Below are 16,698 nucleotides of genomic sequence, written 5' to 3' on the forward strand. Positions count from 1 at the left end.
AATCAAAGCAACCAAACAACTCAAAGAACCTAACTCAACCAAATCAAAGCAACCAAACCAAACCAAGGATAGAGCCAGAGTGAAGGATCATGCCCCATTATATAGGGTGAGCAATCACCCCACACAGGTGTGCAGGATTCCCCACTAATGAGGGGAGCCCAAGGAACTCTCAGACACAGATCTAAGGCCAAGGGGCCGTCACATCCCCCTCCCCAAGAATGAGGTCCACCTCATACATTGAAAGCAACCAAATACAAATACCACAATCTTTTTTTTTTTTTTTTTCATGATGAGCTTTTATACTATTTTCAGGTCTAATCCCCCACATCAAAACCATGAGAAGCCCACATTCTAAACAAGGGATCCTCTCTCTCCATCTCCTGGAGGAAATAACCCTGCCTAACTTTCCTTACCTGAGACCAAGACAAAACTAGGTCATACAAGTCTTTCAGAGACTGGTCTTCTCGCTGTGCTTTCACCAGTTCTGAACGCGAAACATAAAGATCATTTGGTAAAGTAAACATGTTCACCTCAGAGTTTTCTGACACTGCAAGACTATCCTCCAGAACAGCCGACAGTGCCTGTGTCACCGCACAAACAGAAGACACATGGTTCTCTGCCTCAGAGAGACATGGCTGCTCTGTGGCCTCTGCCTGATCTGGCTCAGGGTCCTCTGGAAATTCTAAAAATGAAACACAGGTCTTTATATCATTTGCCCAAACACAGGAACCTGCCAAGTCATTTCCCAAAATTATATCAATTCCTTCGACTGGCAGTTCGGGGCGAACACCGACCTTCACATCTCCCTGCACCAGATCACAGGACAGAAACATTTTATGCACCGGCACCAACAGAGTTTGCAGGCCCATCCCTCTAACTGGAATGAATGCAGACCCCAGTATCCGAACCTGGAGAAAAAGGCAGTGCTGCCTCTCTTACAAAGCTTTGTAAAGATCCTGAGTCCCGCAATATTCTGACTGGAACTTCCTTTTCACTCCCAATTAACTTTGCCAGCCCGTCGGACATGAATGGAGCATAACCCAACTCAATCTCTGAAATGTCTATTGGCTTGACAGGCATTTGAAAAGGAGCCACCAGTTCTGCCCAACAATGGGATTATGAATGGATGCAGCCAAACCAACTGACTTCACATATGAACTTTTCTCTTTTAGCAAAGGACATTCTTTTAACCAATGTCCCTTTTCATGGCAATAATGACATTGGTCTGAGTTACTTCTACCATCAACCTGGCGTTCCAATTGATGTACTACAGAGCTGGGTTTCTGGAATTTCTCCACATTTCGATCCCCAAAGATACGCTTAAGTGTTAAAACATATTCGTCCGCCAACACTGCAGCCTCACTAGGACATTTGACTTTGACATTTTTACGCCCTTCTCTGAAACGTTGGCGATATGCCTCAGGAACTAACTCATAGGCCTTCAATACAGCTGCCTTTACCTTTTTGTATTTTTTGCAATCCTCTACAGACAGTGTCGAGTAAGCCTCTTGTGCTTTACCCGAAAAGACACACTGCAACATTAGAGTCTGTTCCTCCTCAGGCCAGCTTCTGGAAACAGACACACGTTCAAACATACAGAAAAATGTGTCCACATCCTTTTCATTAAACTTAGGCATTAACTTTAAGTTACTTCCTACATCGAAACGAGAACCAGAGGATCCCTCGTTTAAAGCAGTTGCACACATTTTCCCTTCTTTTATCAATCCTAATTTTTGCAGTTCCAAATCCAGTCTCATTTGTTCCTTTTTGTATTTCATTTTTTCCAATTCCTGTTCATGTTCTATTTTTAACATTAACAGCTCCTTCTGTTGTTCAAATGTTAACCCAGCCATCGCCCTTTCACCACCCTTACTTCCCTCCTTCACCAGTACCCCAGAATCTTCCAGGTTGGCCCGTATGATACTTTTAATGGTTTCTTTTCTACGTTTGGTGTCAATCTCTATGGAATAATGTTGAGCAATATTATTCAATTGGTCCTTAATAAAATGATCCAGCAACTCCTCAGATGGAAAAAAAAAACTCCTCTACACTGGTAGCCATACCAAACCAAAGAAAACTAGAAAAAGTGCTCCTCGGAGCACAGGTCTCCGCCAGGTCAGGTAAGTTATTGTGGCCTCCTGGTGGCGCTATAATAGGCCAATGTGAAAAGGGTGGCATGTCTTCCTCGGCCTAGTGGGAATGTGCGTGCAAATTTTCACGGAAATCGCACACTGCGTTCATGATTTCAGACATTTTGTTGAAAACTGACCAATCCTGCAAACTTTGGAAGTCAAACTTAGTCAATCAGGATGGAATATGAAATATCGGACAGATGCGTCTTGATCACATGACTATAGAGATACTGTGTACCGATTTGCGTGATGTTTGGATAAAATCTGAAGGATTAATATCCAAAAATGTATTTGACATAAGTCGGCCTCCTGGTGGCGCTGTAAAAAGCAGATGTGAAAAATGCAGTGCAGATGTTTTTCCTTGGCCTCTAGGGAGTAGGCGTGCAAAGTTTCACGCAGATCGGTGCAGTTATAGTAAAAAATGCAAATCGGCCTGTTATGAGGCTGATGTGAAAAGTTTTAAGTGCCATTTCTTCCTCGGCATAGTGGGAATGTGCGTGTGCAATTTTATGGAAATGGCAAGCTGCGTTCATGATTTGAGGCAGTTTGTTCAAAACCGACCAATCCTGCAAACTTTGGATGGTAACCTTAGCCAATGAGGATGGAATATGGGAAATCGGACAGATCAGGGTTGATCACATGACTATAGAGATACTGTGTACCGATTTGCATGAGGTTTGGTTAAAAACTGTAGGAGTAATGGGAAAAAATGGGTTTTGCACAAATCGGCCTCCTGGTGACGCTATAACAGGCCCATGTGAAAAATTTGAGGCAGAGGTTCTGAATTGGCATCCAGGGAGTGTGTGTGCACAGTTTCGCAGCGACCGGGCCAACGGTGCCGGAGATTTGGTGCTAACACACAGACAGGACACACGGACGGACGGACACACGGACGGACGGACGGACGGACAGGGGCGAAAACATACTCTCTCGCCATGCCTTTCGGCCTGGCGGAGACAATAAAAAAATATCAGACTTGAGGCAAACTCATAACCAAACTAGTGGCTCAAAATACCAGTTCTCCCCTGCCCCCTCTTCGTACAGACACTTGCGGGGGGTATTTACTCACTGTAACCTCAGGGGTTGGAAGGCAACTGTATACACAGCGACCCCCAAGAGACCCCGAGCCGATGAAGGGAAAAGGGAATTTTAGTATGCTCTACCCGCGTTTTCTCTGTCACTGCTGCCCCCCCCCCCCCCCCCCCCGAGGAGAACCAGTTCTACCTAATGCCACTCCAAATTTTTGCTTACGTTATCAGTTTACCTCAACCCAACAAGCCCAAAAAGCATTACTTAAACCTCCAAAGTCCAAATTTTGTTTTGATGAGCCCCCATTTGTCATGACTTAAAATAAAGGCAGACAAAGTGGAGACCACACATGACTTCAGTTTCAATAAGAATTATATTTATTTAGAAAAAGTAGTAAATAAAGTCATTGGAATCAACTTAATCAGTGATGTGTGCAAGTGTATGAATGTATATGAGAAAACAAATCAAAGCAACCAAACAACTCAAAGAACCTAATTCAACCAAATCAAAGCAACCAAACCAAACCAAGGGGAGAGAAAGGCTCATGCCCCATTATAGACGAATCCACGGAGCACTGCCCTGCGCGCAGCCATTGCTGCGGTGTCAACGCTCCGCGGACGCGACACCGCAGCAATGGCCGCCTACAGGCAGCTACAGGCAGCGCGTCTGTGGATTCGTCTATATAGGGTGAGCAATCACCCCACACAGGTGTGCGGGATTCCCCACTAATGAGGGGAGCCCAAGGAACTCAGACACAGATCTAAGGCCAAGGGGCCGTCACAAGACATACATGTAACTTCTTTTTTGGACTCAGAGGGTCTCTCTTCACTGAAAGCATTCTCCATGTTTGAAACGAAAGCGCTCAACAAGTTCCGCTTCATGTCTTTGCCCATGAATGCATAGAGAAACGGGTTAATGCAACTGTTTACATGTACAAGAGTCACTGATATCATCAATCCAGTTCTCATGAATTCATTGTGAAAGTGGTAAATGTCTAGTAAAATGAAGATGTGGTAGGGAAGCCAACAGATGACAAATGTGACTATCAGGGTAGTCATGACTTTGAAGGGCATAGCAGACCTGTACACCCTGTTGTTCTGGATCCTTTTAATTATAATAGAATAACACACAGTGACGATTACCAGTGGAAATACAAAGCCTAGAACAAAGCGAAAGACAGGGACTCTCGTAGAGCTGAAGGGTAGCATTTCAAAATTGTTGTAGCATTGACTAACCTGATTATGTTCTATTATGTCACGAACCACTAAGGAGGGAATGCTCAGCAGCATAGAAAAGAGCCAGGCAACAACAACTGCAACTGCTGCCCTTTTCAACGTGCGATTGTTTTGGGCCCAAAACACATACACAACAGCCACACAACGGTCAACACTGATAATCACCATCAGGAAGATGCTGCTGAACATGTTCAGAAACAAAACAAAGGAGGTGAACTTGCACATAAAAAGTCCAAAGTTCCAAGATCTGGTTGCTTGTAGACTGATGTTGAAAGGGAGCGTTGCACAGAAGATGAAGTCGGAGAGGGCCAGGCTGAGGTACCACGTCGTGGTGACTGTCTTTTTCTTCATCTTGAAGCCAATAACCCAGATGACCAGGCCATTCCCCAAAAGCCCTAGCAGGACGATGATCACATTTATCACGACCAGGGTGACACACCCTGCTTCGTTAATGCACATTGGTGATGTTGTGTTGGGGACGTATGGAGGAGGATCAATGTAATCATAATCAAATATTATGCCATAGTCATCTGCACTGGTAGGTAATGGAGTTGGTGATGGTGTGGACGTCATGGTGCACTCCTAAAGGAAAGGAAATACATTGATGTGTTCAAGTTAAGTTCATTTTGGCCATACTACATTGTGCATTTAGGGGTGTAACAATTAATCAATTTAATCAATTATACAAAATTATCGATAATTAATTTGAATTAAAACAATCAATTTTGATCGTTAAAACGTATTTACATGGTGGAAATATCTGATCTACAAGCCCACAACACTTCGCAATGGCACTCGTTGTGAGATTGCAGATCAACTATGATTGTGCAACACTTGTAAGACAAAGTATTAAGTGGTTATTCAAACTAATTGATTTAGTCCATTATAACATAATACTATAGAGCGTCGCAGTTCCCGCCCACTTCCTGTTTTTTTTGGTGCCGGAAGAAAAAACTCAATGCATTTTTCCATTGACATTTCCAAAAATATTTATATCTATTAATTTAAGCCTCGAATCAAGCCATCATGACATGACATGAATCATGACCATAAACGTTTGATTCTGTGATTTTTTTTTTGTTGAAAACGGCAAAACAAAGGGTATTTATTAAATATAGTATATCATATAATTAAATATAAAATAAAAAAAAATCACAGAAAAAAACGTTTTATGGTCATGATTCATGTCATCTCGTGATGGCTTGATTTGAGGCTTAAATTAATAGATATAAATATTTTTGGAAATGTCAATGGAAAAATGCATTGAGTTTTTTCTTCCGGCACCAAAAAAAACAGGAAGTGGGCGGGAACTGCGACGCTCTATAACAACAACAACAACAACAACAACAACAACAACAACAACAACACAGCACCCAGGCCATAAGTAGCAGGGAAAAAAATGTTTTACATGCATTTTGCAATAAAAAAAAGTATAGAAATCACAACTTACACTGAATATATTGTATACTATAAGTACTGCAAGTAATACAGTATTGAATGCCTGCATTTACATAAAACAGAGAAAACTGTGTAACCGAAAAGCACATTACAGTACACTGAAATATGTTTTACAACTGCAAAATCAAAGTCAATCAGAGCTTCATTGATTGTTGGTACCAATATTCAACACATCTATGCCACCTGTTCATTCTGAAGTGGCTAATAATGTATTCTGTCCAATCGGATAGATCACATCATTAGAACAATTTTGGGTTGATGGCGTCGTTATGTTTAACTTTTGCAGTCCATATTTACCATTTTGCAACATTAGAGCATCACAGTGTAAAATATATGTTTAATGTTAGAATTTAGCAAAAAAGAGTAGATGAGATTTGCCTTTGTCTTACTACCTGAACTTTAAGGACAGACGCACAGACACACAAAGCTGAAGGGGGAGGGAGTGAGGGAAACAAACAAACACAGTTTTTTCCATGACACAAATTTGCAGGGGGAGGGGAGCAGCAAACAAAGAATTTTGCACTTAGTGGCTCAACGTGAATTCTGCCTGGAATGGAGAGGGTTTCTTATTGCCACACTCCACACACATACACACTCACATCATTAGAAACAAGTGTGAACAATTTTGGGTTGTTGGTGTCGTTATGTTTAATTTTTGCTGTCCATAATTATCATTTTGCGACACTATAGTACATCAGTGTCAAATCAATCTGGGAACCCATCGCCAAATGAAAAGGAAAAACAGCGCCCTCTGCTGTTTTTGACTAACAGAGCAGAATCTGTTATATATACATATATATATATGTTTATATATAAATATGTTTAATGAGTGAGAATGTCATGAATTATGACCTTTATCTGCTTGACCCAATACACACATGTGGTTAATCATTCATCTACCTATGAGCATATTTGACACCCGTGATACGATGACATCTGTGCACAATTATGCGAGATGCATGTTCTATTCCTATCCATTCTGTTCTTGTCTTTGTCTCATATGTTATGGTCACGTAGACACGTACATGTGTCCAAATCTGTATATAGTGTATTAAACTTCAGAACTTGTCATGTGATGCTGCCTGGTGCCATCTTGTTCTGCGCGCACAAGTCACGTTAGATTGAGACTCTTAAAGGACCACATGGTTGGTCAACCGAAAACGCAACAGTTAGAATTTAGCAAAAAGGAGTGGATGAGATTTGCCCATTGTGTAACTACCTCAACAGGGTGACTGACAGGTTTGTGCGATTAATTGACAAATCAGTCTGACTCAAAATGAAAATGTTGTCTCATTTTCCCCTCTTACTGTGATGCAAATGAGACACAATATTATTATCTCTATGTTGCTTTTAAATAAACTTTTTGAAACACATGAAAAAATAAGCTTAATGAGGCTTTATGAGAACACTAAATGGAAAAACTGAACCTGCGATAAAGAGTAGACAAGTGCATAGGAGGAGGCCTGAGAGAATAAGACTAAGAGATTCCTTCACACTGTTAGTCTAGCAGTTTAAACATTTGTTGGAGAAATAATGTGCAAGTAAGTTCACTCACCTCACACAAGACCACCTGCTGAGAACAGATATGGGTATGCAGTAGTGTAAAGAGTTTGGGTGGTTTATCAATTGAATATTCCACTATGATCAAACCATTCTCTGATCCAAACTATGACCTCTATTTAGTTGAAGCAAATGGACACAACTCCACAAGCATATGGAGAAGAGCAGCCAAGAAGGAATGTTTCTTCAGACAGAGGTAGAGGGGGAGGGAGAGAGGTGCGAGGAGCAGGCGAGTGAGTGAAGGCCTGTGTGTGTGTGAGGGCCTGTGTGTGTGTGTGTGTGTGTGTGTGTGTGTGTGTGTGTGTGTGTGTGTGTGTGTGTGTGTGTGTGTGTGTGTGTGTGTGTGTGTGTGACTGTGTTGGTGTGTGTGTGTGTGTGTGTGTGTGTGTGTGTGTGTGTGTGTGTGTGTGTGTGTGTGTGTGTCACACACACACGCACACACACAATGGCAGAGACATGCATCTGTATTCAAATCTAAGGGTTTGCCACCCTGCTTTCTCAGCCTCTTGACTCCAACAGATCGCCTGCTGTGTGTGTGTGTGCCTGCTAGGTGACAAAAGACTTTGCCCGGTGACTTGTTTTGGTTCACACTTAAAGCTGGGAGCTTCTGCTCCAGGACAAAGACCAGGATCTTAAAGGGTTGACTGATCAACACATCAATAGCAGAGACATGCATCTGTATTCAAATCTAAGGGTTTGCCACCCTGCTCTCTCAGCCTCTTGACTCAGATCACAGCCTCGCCTGCAAATTCCCACAATGTCATTAACCAATAATAAATGATAATATTACTTTAGATTAGTCCTGGATATACCATACCCTCCTTCAAAACTACAGGTGGCTGCAAATTGCAACTGGCCCCTGTAAAAGTAAAAAGTCTAAGCTTATCACCGGAAATCACACTTTAAAATCTTTCTCATATAAAGTGAAAAAAGCAAGTAGTTTCATAAAATGAGCTAATTTCATAAGCCTGAGCTTGTGTCTTCCGTGAGGAAGAAGCCCAACAAATCCACGGTGAGTTGTAAATGGATCATATTCATTCACCATGCAAGGCACCAACATGCTCATCGGGAGTTAGGAGTTCAGAGTCTTGCTCAAGGACACTTCGACACTAACTCTGGGGGAGCCCCCCAGCCCGGGATCGAACTGGGAACCTTGCGGTTTCCAGTTCACTCTACCCGGCCACTCTACCCCGAGCTCTATAGACCTCTTTCTCCGAACAGTCAGAATGACACTTTTTTCACTCTATTTCAAATAATGGGAAAAAACAGCCAATCTACAAGAAAGTATTTTTTTTTAAATGGAATTCTTTAGTATTTCTAGAAGCATGTAATTTTGAATACTTGAGTATTTTTTTTAAAGGCAAGTACTCCAGTAGGCTACTTTAACTCAAGTATACATTTGACCGAGCAACTTCACTTTGACACCATGCTGGAGTTGAGTACTTTGTCCACTGATCAAAGTATCACTGGTCCAGGTGAATAACTACTTTTCAAACACTGCTAACGAGACAAGACCAGATAGCAGTATTGAGAATGAGTTCAGGAAGATGCCTTGAGACCAAGGGGCCAGCTTCCTGCTTTGAAATTGAGTCGATAGGGAGAGAGTTCAAGTGACAGTTCATATGAATGGCCTGTAGTTTCGCAGTTTTACCCCTGCTGGTGTCAGAAATAATTTACTTTAGACTTGATTTTCTTACCTTAATAAACATTGTCATAAATACTATATGCTTCCAGTCGCTAGTATAAAGTTGTTTTGGTAAATTATGTTCCCATTTATTTTAAAATAGACGATAAAGTAGGTTATGCACTAGGAGCCCCCGCTCTTGATTGACAAGCTATCCAACCAATAATGGTCTGGCTGCATTGTGCAGGATATGACGCGATATTGAAAGATGGTGGATTTGAAATTCCTGAACAATCGGCTTCATTTACGGTCTGTAGAAACCAATGGCGTAGCTTAGTCCATTCTTTTTTTACAGTCTATGCTTGAGACCAAAGACATATAATGTTAATGCTGAATAGGAAGATAGTTATGTTTTGTCATGTCGACTGGAAAATAAATTTGTCTCATCAGAAACAACTGTGCAGCGATGGCAAAGAAATGGAACAGCAACGATATGTCATATATGACGCATTAGCCTATATTGTAATATTGTCTCTGTCAGGTGGAAACCTTTGTATATCCCAAGAAATGAATCCAGTGTAGTTATTGAGTCACAAAACTCTTGTTAATACTTTTCATTGGTTAAATATATGTAAAACCCACAGACACTCTTAACCACTTTCACTTTCAAAATGTTTCCAAAGTAGCAAAAATATTAGAAATACAAGCTCTCAACGTGTCACAATGTGACGCATTGTGGGCTTGTACATCGGCTGTTTTGCTTCTTTTGGTGACACTCTTGTATGACAAAGTAGGGCATTAGAAACCTGCTGTACCTCTAGCAGTAGTGATCTTATGTTTGATGACATTGCTTATATTGAATCATCATGTATGTTCTCTTTTGATTGTTGCTTTGCCTGTGTACTACAAGCTATACAAATGACCCATGACCCATCTCATTGCCATTTGCAATGTTCTATGCCATAAAAAAAACAGCCATGAAAAATCAAAGGATTTAATATATTATGTATATATTAGGTATATCTTTATAATATATATAAAAAACAACAACAAATGTATAATGCAAGAGGAAAATGGGAGAAAACATTTTTGACACATGCATACAGTATGGCTGTAACATTTGAATGTATTTTCTATGCTGATAAGGCCCAATAAATAAGGGAGCAATTACGATGGCATGTTGAGTAACACCACAAATAAAATACCAGGAAGACAGACTTTTTTATTCAAAAGAGAAAACATTATATTTTATCTATCTATCTATATTAGTGATTCTCGTTTTTTTCTTCTTCGATCAGTCATATTTATTTCTCAGCGTCACATGAGCGTATTAAAAAACAGACTGTACACTTCCCTCGGTCTCACCTTCTCATCCATCACTTATCAACCATTAAGCACAGTCAGATGGGGTCATTATCTTTCTAGCCTATGAGAGCAGATGGAGGAGACCTCAAAACAATCAAATGACCAAATAAATATACATTTCATGTACAGTGTATTTAACTATTAATTTTTATCCCACGATTTTGTAACACAATTTTTTTCACCCAGTGCCAATTGTCTAAGTAATCCTGGGCACTATACTCCCTCTGCCAACCTAGGAAGAGCTCAGAGCCGAGCGTAGCGTGTGGAAGGAACACGTTATTCCACTGATGATGCGGAGGATATAACACGCCCCCTGCGCCCACGGCGTCCCCGGCAGGAATCGAACCCAGGACCTTCTAGCTGTGAGGCGACAGCGCCACTGTGCCCCCCTGTACAGTGTATTTAGATCAATAGAAAATAGAAAATGGAGAGAGAGAGAGAGAGAGAGAAAGAGAGAGAGAGAGAGAGAGAGAGAGAGAGAGTGAGAGAGAGAGTTTAGAGAGTGAGGCATTCAGCACCAGGTAATATAGGCTATGGTCAATAGCTCAGGGAGGGGAGGACGAATTATAGCCAATTCGTCTTTTTCTTGTCCTTTGTAATTGTGTACACGAGAGAACATTAAACGATAACTTATATACAGTGAGTGGCGTAATACAACATAAGGGACATTCAAAGATGAAGTTGACATACTGTACAGCGGGGATATCATTAGATGCAGCTGTGCATTGATAAAATAAGCAACATATTGAACTCATGAAGCTCAGATGATGCAACGAGGCATTTCAAACCACTCTGACTGACCACACCGCTTGAGACATATATGTAACTTCTTTTTCAGTTTTCGGTTTTGTTTAATTGCAAATCATTGGTGTGGACAAGACATGTGCTCATTTCTTCTTAGACAGCTTGAGACATATATCTCTGCTGTTCGGCCGGAACCAGCTAAATCTAAAATGGTAATTGTTCAGGAAATGAAAAACAAAATATCAATTTTTCAGAAAATGAAGAAAACCTTATATTTTTTAAAACAAAGCAATACTGCCTCATCAAACTTGGTATTGTGACTTTATATATTATCAGATACTTGCATGTGTCATTATATTATCACCACTTTACCCAAATCCAGTGCAAGTGGAGTTAGGAGGTTTTGTCCATCATTGATAAGAACAGCTGGCAATGGATCTCAAAGCTCACAACACATCACAACGCATTGTGAGCTTGGAGATCAGCTATTTATGGTGAGCGCCATCCTCATATACTATAGATCAAGCTGAATTCTGTACTTAAACAACTTTTATTTTAACATGCATTGTAAACAACCATGGATCTAACTGTTACCACTGTTCTTCTACAGTTGAGTGCAACAAACAATTCTGCCTCAATACTCAATCATGTATTTAACAAAAGCGATCATGGCACACCAACAATAAAAAAAAATTGCATATAAATACAAAATACATTCATGAAAAATAGAATCTGTCAAATCTGTAGCCTACTGCACTAACAATAACAACCACAGTTGAATTTACCTATCATATACCTATCAACATTTTATTATCACACTGTTGTGTGTTGTGTGTTGCGTGTGTGTGGTGGGTGTTTCTTAGTGCTTTAGATTGTCATAAAAGCTGTGAAAGTCTTTTGGCATGATCTCCTTGAGCTCTTGGAGATGTTTGAAACAAACTCCTGCACACACTCATTCTCTGTCCATTAACATTTAAAAAGAAAACACGAGCAGATGACCTTTGTGAAGACACCCTTCTCCTCTTTACTGGGGTGACATCTATCAAACCTTGCACATACATTCTCTTCTCTTCCCAGTTTATGTTCTCCCAAAAGCATTGAAAAATCTTCTCCCTGTCTGCCTCATACAGAGCAGAGCTTCTCGAGAGCCTGAGAGGAGGGGGGAGTTGTTTGTTTTTGACGGACAGTTTGAGGGTCCAATGGAGTTAGGAGTTTTCGTCAGAGGCGCTTTTTAATACTTTTCATATGTTATTATTACAAAAAAAATTACACAGATGTAGAGGGGGTTCAATAGCGTTGATTTATGAAAAAAAAAAAAAAACTGAAAAAGGAGTTAGCTGGTCCCGGCTGGACACTGACGATATGTAACTTCATTTTCAGACTCAGAGGGTCTCTCTTCACTGAAAGCATTCTCCATTTTTGAAACGAAAGCGCTCAACAAGTTCCGCTTCATGTCTTTGCCCATGAATGCATAGAGAAACGGGTTAATGCAACTGTTTACATGTACAAGAGTCACTGATATCATCAATCCAGTTCTCATGAATTCATTGTGAAAGTGGTAAATGTCTATTAAAATGAAGATGTGGTAGGGAAGCCAACAGATGACAAATGTGACTATCAGGGCAGTCATGACTTTGAAGGGCTTAGCAGACCTGTACACCCTGTTGTTCTGGATCCTTTTAATGATAATAGAATAACACACAGTGACGATTACCAGTGGAAATACAAAGCCTAGAACAAAGCGAAAGACAGGGACTCCTGTATAGCTGAAGGGTAGCATTTCAAAATTGTTGTAGCATTGACTAACCTGATTATGTTCTATTATGTCACGAACCACTAAGGAGGGAATGCTCAGCAGCATAGAAAAGAGCCAGGCAACAACAACTGCAACTGCTGCCCTTTTCAACGTGCGATTGTTTTGGGCCCAAAACACATACACAACAGCCACACAACGGTCAACACTGATAATCACCATCAGGAAGATGCTGCTGAACATGTTCAGAAACAAAACAAAGGAGGTGAACTTGCACATAAAAAGTCCAAAGTTCCAAGATCTGGTTGCTTGTAGACTGATGTTGAAAGGGAGCGTTGCACAGAAGATGAAGTCGGAGAGGGCCAGGCTGAGGTACCACGTCGTGGTGACTGTCTTTTTCTTCATCTTGAAGCCAATAACCCAGATGACCAGGCCATTCCCCAAAAGCCCTAGCAGGACGATGATCACATTTATCACGACCAGGGTGACACACCCTGCTTCGTTAATGCACAATGGTGATGTTGTGTTGGGGACGTATGGAGGAGGATCAATGTAATCATAATCAAATATTATGCCATAGTCATCTGCACTGGTAGATAATGGAGTCGGTGGTGATGGCGCGGATGTCATGGTGCACTCCTAAAGAAAAGGAAATACATTGATGTGTTCAAGTTAAGTTAATTTTGACCATACTACATTGTGGATTCAGGGGTGTAACAATCAATTTAATCGATTATAAAAAATTATCGATAATCAATTTGAATAATATTTATCAATTTTGAGTTGGAAAACTTTTTTTCTTTTTAAATAGTGAAAATATATATATTGTATTTCCAATTCCAACTTCAAATTATTTACTGCTCCCTTTATTTTTATTTATTTTTTCCACCATTGTTTAAGTGTATAAGTGTTTAATTGTTGTTATTTAATTTTTTCTGTGAGGGAACCGGGGAGGGTGGGGTATATGTGGGGTTGTATGTCTTAATAATTGAAAATCCTATAAATAAAGTTGTACAAAAAAGAAGGAAAAAAGTGAAAATATCTGATCTGCAAGCTCACAACACGTCACAATGCCACACATGCATTTGCATAAACATAAATTACAGAGAAAACTATGTAACTGAAAAGCACATTATAGTACATTGAAATATGTTGTACAACTGCTAAATCAAAGTCAATCAGAGATTCATTGATTGTGGGTATCAACATTCAACACCTGTGCCACCTGTGCATTCTGAACTGGTAGTTCTGTCCATCATCGAAACAAGTGTGAACAATTTTGTGTTGTTGGTGTCGTTATGTCCATATTATTCATATTATTTACCATTTTGCAACAAAAAATGCCTATCGTGTACTACCTGAGGGGTTGTGAAAAGTTAGATTGATTGACAAATGGGTTTAAGCATTTGGTTCAGAGAATTGAAATTAGTGTTTTAGCAATTGTAGAAAAACTGGTAACACTGATGAGATGGTTGCTATCAGTTTTTTTATTTTGTCACATTTTCGAAACCCTCTTACTGTGATGCAAATCGCTTTTAAATAACCTTTTTGAAACACATGTAAAAAAGAATCTTAATGAGGCTTAAGTAGACTGAAACAGAACTACAATAAAGAGTAGACAGAATAAAACTAAGAGATTTCCTTCACACCGTTAGTCTAGCAGTTTAAACATTTGTTGGAGAAATAATGTGCAAGTAAGCTCACTCACCTCACACAAGACCACCTGCTGAGAACAGATCTGGGTATGCAGTAGTAAAGAAGTCACTTATCTTTTGTACTACAATTCACTCAATTAATTATTTTTATATTCATTCCTAGAGACTGCTTTCTTTTCCGTATGCAAGGTGAACCAAGTCTCCCTAACCCATGTCACATAGCACATTTATACACGACAGTACGGAGAGGGAGGTAGCCTGCTAGACATGAACCAACAAGCCACCTGGGCACACCTAAAACACTGGAGTACTATTTACCTGATTGCCATCAGGCTGACAAACAAGCACTGACCTGCCCAGATTGCATGTCTACTTGTCTGTGGCTGCTGTAAACGGACCTATGACAGACTGACTTATGTTGTTGACCTTAAACTGTCATGTTTTTGGGCACTTGAAGCCATGTATGCCTGCTATGCTAACTGATGCTGTTATGAATTTTCATGTAGTTCTAGAATATGTATACATTTATTCATGCAGTTTTAGATTTAACACTGATCGATGTTAAAGGGGGATCTATTCGCTCTTCTTTTATCGCCTTGACACTGTACAGTAGTTGTGTGAGGTTTGGTGCAGATTTCAGAATGAATTTCACATGCCTATTAAGTTGAACCTTGAAACTTGGTCAGAACACCTGGTCAGAACACGCCTGTCATAATCTCTCAAGACAGATTCAGAGCTCCGCAGCAAATTCTTTTATTTTGCCGATGGGTTCTCAGATTGCACCTGGCATGACTCAGGTTCAACCCCATAAATACTTATGTCCTTTAAAGAATTTTTGGGGCTTTTGGCTTTTTTTTCAGTAGACACAGTAGACTGACAGGAAAGGGAGATGGGGAGTGACGGAGCAAAGGTCGTCGGGATTCGGGACACCAGCAGCCTAGGTGCCTGGACCGCTACACCAGCCGTCCGGGCCATACTTATGTCTTTTAAAATGTAGCCCCAGGCTATTACTGGCCAGCTAGCTGCAACTTACAGGACCACATCTGCGTGGGTGGAGGTTAAGGTGAGATCGACAGATAGCAGAATACTGAAACGACGTGCCTTCCAATTAGCTGTTATGCCCCCAAACTCAATTTGAAAGAATATACAGACAAATAAACACATAGAGTAGTACCGCATTCATATAGAGTAGTATCGTCTGAATATCAGCGCCCACACATCAAATAGAGTAGTACCATCTGAATACCAGCACATACACATCCAATAGAGTAGTATCGTCTGATGTGCAAGTGGTTTGCCCTTATCTCGTACCAACGAGCCCCTTGGACACAGCAGATTCCTGACATGACTCAGGTTTAACCTCATGCCCTTTGCCTTCTAATTATTGTCTCCGGCCTGTCTCCGGCCTGTCTCCGTCCGTCCGTCCGTCCGTCCGTCCGTCCGTCCGTCCGTCCGTCCGTCCGTCCGTCCGTCCGTCTGTGAACAGCTAATCTCCGGCACCGCTGGCTTGATCGGAGCGAAACTGTGCACACACACCCCCTGGATGCCAATTCAGAACCTCTGACTCAAATTTTTCACATGGGCCATATGGGTTGTAGCGCCACCAGGAGGCCGCTTTTTGCAACAAAAAAAATGTTGACGGTACTCCTACAGATTTTGTCCAAACCTCACGCGAATCGGTACACAGTATCTCAGTCATTAAACAAAACGTCTCTTTCAGATTTTTCATATTCCATCCTGATTGGCTAAAAATGGCTTCCAAAGTTTGCAGGAGTGCTCCGTTTTGAACAAAATGCCTCAAATCATGAACACAGCATGCAATTTCCGTGAATATTTGCACGTACATTCTCACTAGGCAGAGGAAGAAATGCCACTTGAATTTTTTCAAATCAGCCTCATGGTGGCAATATAACAGGCCGATTCATGTTTTTACCTATAACTGCACCGATCTGTGTAAAACTTTGTATGTGCACTCCCTAGAGACCAAGGAAAAACCTTTGCCCTGCATTTTTCACATCTGCCTTTTATAGCGCCACCAAGAAGCCGACTTATATAAAACACATTTTCTGATATTACTCCTTCAGATTTTATCGAAAGTTCACGCAACACATGATCTCTATAGACGAATCTATTAGAATTTTTA

At 40.7% G+C, this 16,698-nt stretch overlaps 2 protein-coding genes across 3 annotated transcripts; both read right to left on the reverse strand.

The window, feature by feature from the left end:
• Positions 1 to 3,886: 3,886 nt before the first annotated feature.
• On the reverse strand, positions 3,887 to 7,449 carry LOC308075557 (chemerin-like receptor 1; the record flags this gene model as incomplete). The annotated part of the gene is made up of 2 exons (XM_080415503.1): positions 7,410 to 7,449; positions 3,887 to 4,978 (listed from the first exon to the last, which is right to left on the reverse strand). Exon 2 carries the CDS (start codon positions 4,967 to 4,969, stop codon positions 3,887 to 3,889), a length of 1,083 nt encoding a protein of 360 aa, XP_080271629.1. The 5' UTR covers positions 4,970 to 4,978; positions 7,410 to 7,449.
• A 695-nt stretch (positions 7,450 to 8,144) lies between these two features.
• Positions 8,145 to 14,770, reverse strand: LOC308075845 (chemerin-like receptor 1). 2 transcript variants are annotated; one of them, XR_013932223.1, is made up of 4 exons: positions 14,609 to 14,770; positions 12,517 to 13,539; positions 11,195 to 11,327; positions 8,145 to 8,232 (listed from the first exon to the last, which is right to left on the reverse strand). XR_013932223.1 is itself a non-coding variant. In XM_080415824.1 (2 exons), exon 2 carries the CDS (start codon positions 13,528 to 13,530, stop codon positions 12,481 to 12,483), a length of 1,050 nt encoding a protein of 349 aa, XP_080271950.1. In that variant the 5' UTR covers positions 13,531 to 13,539; positions 14,609 to 14,770; the 3' UTR covers positions 11,679 to 12,480. The 2 variants fall into 2 exon arrangements, 1 of the variants encoding a protein (XP_080271950.1); XM_080415824.1 differs by lacking the exons at positions 8,145 to 8,232; positions 11,195 to 11,327 and having other exon boundaries at positions 11,679 to 13,539.
• Between the last annotated feature and the right edge of the window lie 1,928 nt (positions 14,771 to 16,698).

This window comes from Gymnoscopelus braueri (genome assembly GCF_963280865.1).
Source record: "Gymnoscopelus braueri genome assembly, chromosome: 20".
Classification (NCBI taxonomy): Eukaryota; Metazoa; Chordata; class Actinopteri; order Myctophiformes; family Myctophidae; genus Gymnoscopelus; species Gymnoscopelus braueri.